Source organism: Sinocyclocheilus rhinocerous, unplaced genomic scaffold (genome assembly GCF_001515625.1).
Source record: "Sinocyclocheilus rhinocerous isolate Xijiao unplaced genomic scaffold, SAMN03320098_v1.1 scaffold1628, whole genome shotgun sequence".
Classification (NCBI taxonomy): domain Eukaryota; kingdom Metazoa; phylum Chordata; class Actinopteri; order Cypriniformes; family Cyprinidae; genus Sinocyclocheilus; species Sinocyclocheilus rhinocerous.
In genome coordinates, this window is record NW_015660964.1 from 193,433 (window position 1) to 196,256 (window position 2,824).

The 2,824-nt window shown below is 41.3% G+C and overlaps 2 protein-coding genes across 3 annotated transcripts in view; one reads left to right on the plus strand and one right to left on the minus strand.

Annotated features, from left to right (window-relative positions):
- LOC107726165 (40S ribosomal protein S18-like) overlaps window positions 1-1,076 on the minus strand; it is a 6,917-nt gene extending 5,841 nt beyond the window's left edge. For both annotated transcript variants that reach the window (XM_016535681.1, XM_016535680.1), the window contains exons 1-2: window positions 979-1,076; window positions 431-529 (exon numbers count right to left, since the gene is read on the minus strand). In XM_016535681.1, the coding sequence (XP_016391167.1) occupies window positions 431-529; window positions 979-1,065 (186 nt within the window). In that variant the 5' untranslated portion in view covers window positions 1,066-1,076. The remainder of the gene's footprint in view (window positions 1-430; window positions 530-978) is intronic.
- Window positions 1,077-1,149: 73 nt separating this feature from the next.
- The window catches only part of LOC107726159 (vacuolar protein sorting-associated protein 52 homolog), a 7,743-nt gene continuing 6,068 nt past the window's right edge, over window positions 1,150-2,824 (plus strand). The window contains exons 1-3 of the mRNA XM_016535671.1: window positions 1,150-1,372; window positions 2,517-2,601; window positions 2,703-2,755. Coding sequence (XP_016391157.1) covers window positions 1,298-1,372; window positions 2,517-2,601; window positions 2,703-2,755 — 213 coding nt within the window. The 5' untranslated portion in view covers window positions 1,150-1,297. The remainder of the gene's footprint in view (window positions 1,373-2,516; window positions 2,602-2,702; window positions 2,756-2,824) is intronic.

Here is a 2,824-nt window from a genome sequence, read left to right on the forward strand (position 1 = left end):
ACTCACTCTCTCAACACTCTCACTCACTCTCTCAACACTCTCACTCACACACTACACACTCAAACTCTCACCAAACACACTCACAACACTCACTCACAACACTCACTCAACACAACACTCACTCAACACAACACTCACTCAACACAACACACTCTCACACAACACACTCTCACACAACACACTCTCACACAACACACTCTCACTCTCACACTCAACACACTCACTCTCACACAACTCACTCACTCAACACACACTCACTCTCACACTCAACACACTCACTCTCACACACAACACACTCACTCTCACACACAACACACTCAATCTCACATACAACACACTCACTATCACATACTCACTGCGGTGCGGAACCAAAGTCCCTTTAAGGTATTCTAGTGTTTGTGCGGAACGCTTCAGTGCAGCGCACGCTCACCTTGATGGCGGTGATGGCAAACGCGATTTTGCGTCTTCCGTCGATGTTGGTGTTCAGGACACGCAGAATGTGCTGGAACTTCTCTGGAATGACGAGCGACTGAGGAGCGACACACACACACGATTTGTTGTAAAGTTGCTTTGCAATTATTTGTATCGTGAAAAGCGCTGTACAAATAAACTTGACTTGACTTAAACGCGCGTCCAGTCCGTCTGAACTGTGCTGTAATACACTGATGAACCCACTCACTGACACTACACACTAACTCAAGTGTCGCGCGCTCTGCCCTAAATACACACAAACAGCGTTAACCTGTTAAAAACGAAAACATATCAACACCATTGAGCGGTTTTGTACGCTGACTGAGCGCGGGCTTTCTGTCACTCATTTAACTTGTACTCTATTCTGTAAACCAGAAATATTCACTTAAATATACTCTATATGTATTAAAATAATAAGATGTTAAATCAGTGCTATTATACACCCGCAAATAAGCGTGATGTTGCGAGATTTCAACTACAATCTTCAGGACGTTATTTCATGCCTACCATCTTGTCCGCTGGTTCCGCGCAAAGAGGAAGTGATCCCGATCTCGCGATAATTTCACCACTGACGCGCGAACTCGACCGGAACATGTTCCGTCACGATGCAAATGTCCGATGGGCCGATGCGAACTAAAACAGTATTTTAAAGCGATGATGTTTAAAAATACAAAGCGCAGTTGATGCTGTTTAGTAGGCTTTAGTATATATTCCAGAGCTTTTACTCTTTCTTAAGTAGGTTTCTTATGATTTTACAGTGTGACAGGCGTTTTTTGCGGGACTGTGAAACTGAACGGAAGTGTAGTCTTTGTGAACTACAGACGCAATGGCGGAGGCGCTGCTCACCGGAGCTGTGCATCTGAACTCCGGTGCTGATTCTGCGGCGTATCTACAGGACGAGGTGATGAGGACTTCACTGAATTATCCCCGCTACTGCTGATATCGGCCTGTGCAGCTGCTTATTTCTCTCAACATCTTAGATATCTCGTGTTATGGTGTCATGTTAGTGAGATCACGTGACAGTGCAGGGACGTGTCAGACGCATTGACACAATATAAATAGTGCAGTGCTCTGTTATTTACCTGCGTTGATTATTCTCATATTTCTCCTGCTGTTTTCTCGGTTGTGTATGCATGTATATCTACTACTATATACTCACATGCAAAAATGACTAATAATGAATGACAAGTGCCAATAATTTTTTAATCACGCCAACAAACCTCAAGGAACTTTATTACTTTAATGACTTTATTAGATATTTGTTTAAACATCAGCATATCAGCAGCTGTGTTCACCTGCAGAACTCAGTCAGTTTAGTCCCGTCACGATATATATATATATATATATATCTGTGATGTATACAAGAAGCAATATCTAGTTATAAAATAATATGTAATATCTTAATGTTATCTAATAAAGAAGGGGATATTACAGGTTTATTATAAAAAGGAGAGAAACTTACAGTGTAAGAAACTGAAGCCATGAGGCTGCACACTTTGTTAAAGCAGATGGTATTATGTGTGAAAAGAAGAATCTGCAAGATGTTTTATTATTGTTATTTTGTGACTGAATTTGCTGCAGCTTTTCTCTGAAGTTGGAGTGATATTTGTGGCATTTTTACCCACCAATAATCATTATGTATTAATGTAGTTTTTTGTAAGGGAGAATAAGAGTGCAATTATCTGTAAATAGTTTTTTTTTCTTAATTATTGAAATCAAGTGTGCTCCTGCCTTCAACCTTTAAAGGGTTTAAATAATTATTTAATGTACTGACATTAACAATCATGTTATTGTTTATCGTTGTAATATGGTTGTGATTTTTTTTACGATATTTACATAATGTTTTACAGTTACATTCTTTCCAAATATTAAAACGGCCGGTCCTCCCGGTTCTTGTAATGATGGCAGTAGAGCGTTTGTTTGGCTTTGCATTGGCTACCGCTGCTCTCGGGATGATGTGTTTGAGTCTGTACTGATGCTTGCATTGACTGTGTCTCTCTCTCTCTGTCTCTCTCTCTGTCTCTCTCTCTGTCATGTGTCGGTAGAAGTCTGACTCTGATGTGGTTCCTGCTCTGAATCTGGGGGACCTGGACATCACCACAGATGAGCTCATCCTGGACGAGGTGGACAGTAAGTTCTGTGTTTGGGTTTGTGTTTCATTGGCTAAGGGAAGTGCAGGGAGCTTATTTCCAGAATGCACTAGTAAGTTCCTTGTTATTTGACACTTTCAGTTCACATTCAAGCGAATCTGGAGGATGATCTGGTGAAGGAGGCACTCAAGACGGTGAGATGAAGCTGATCTGCTAATGTGTGTCTGTCTGTGTGTGTGTGTGTGTGTGTGTGTGTGTGTGTG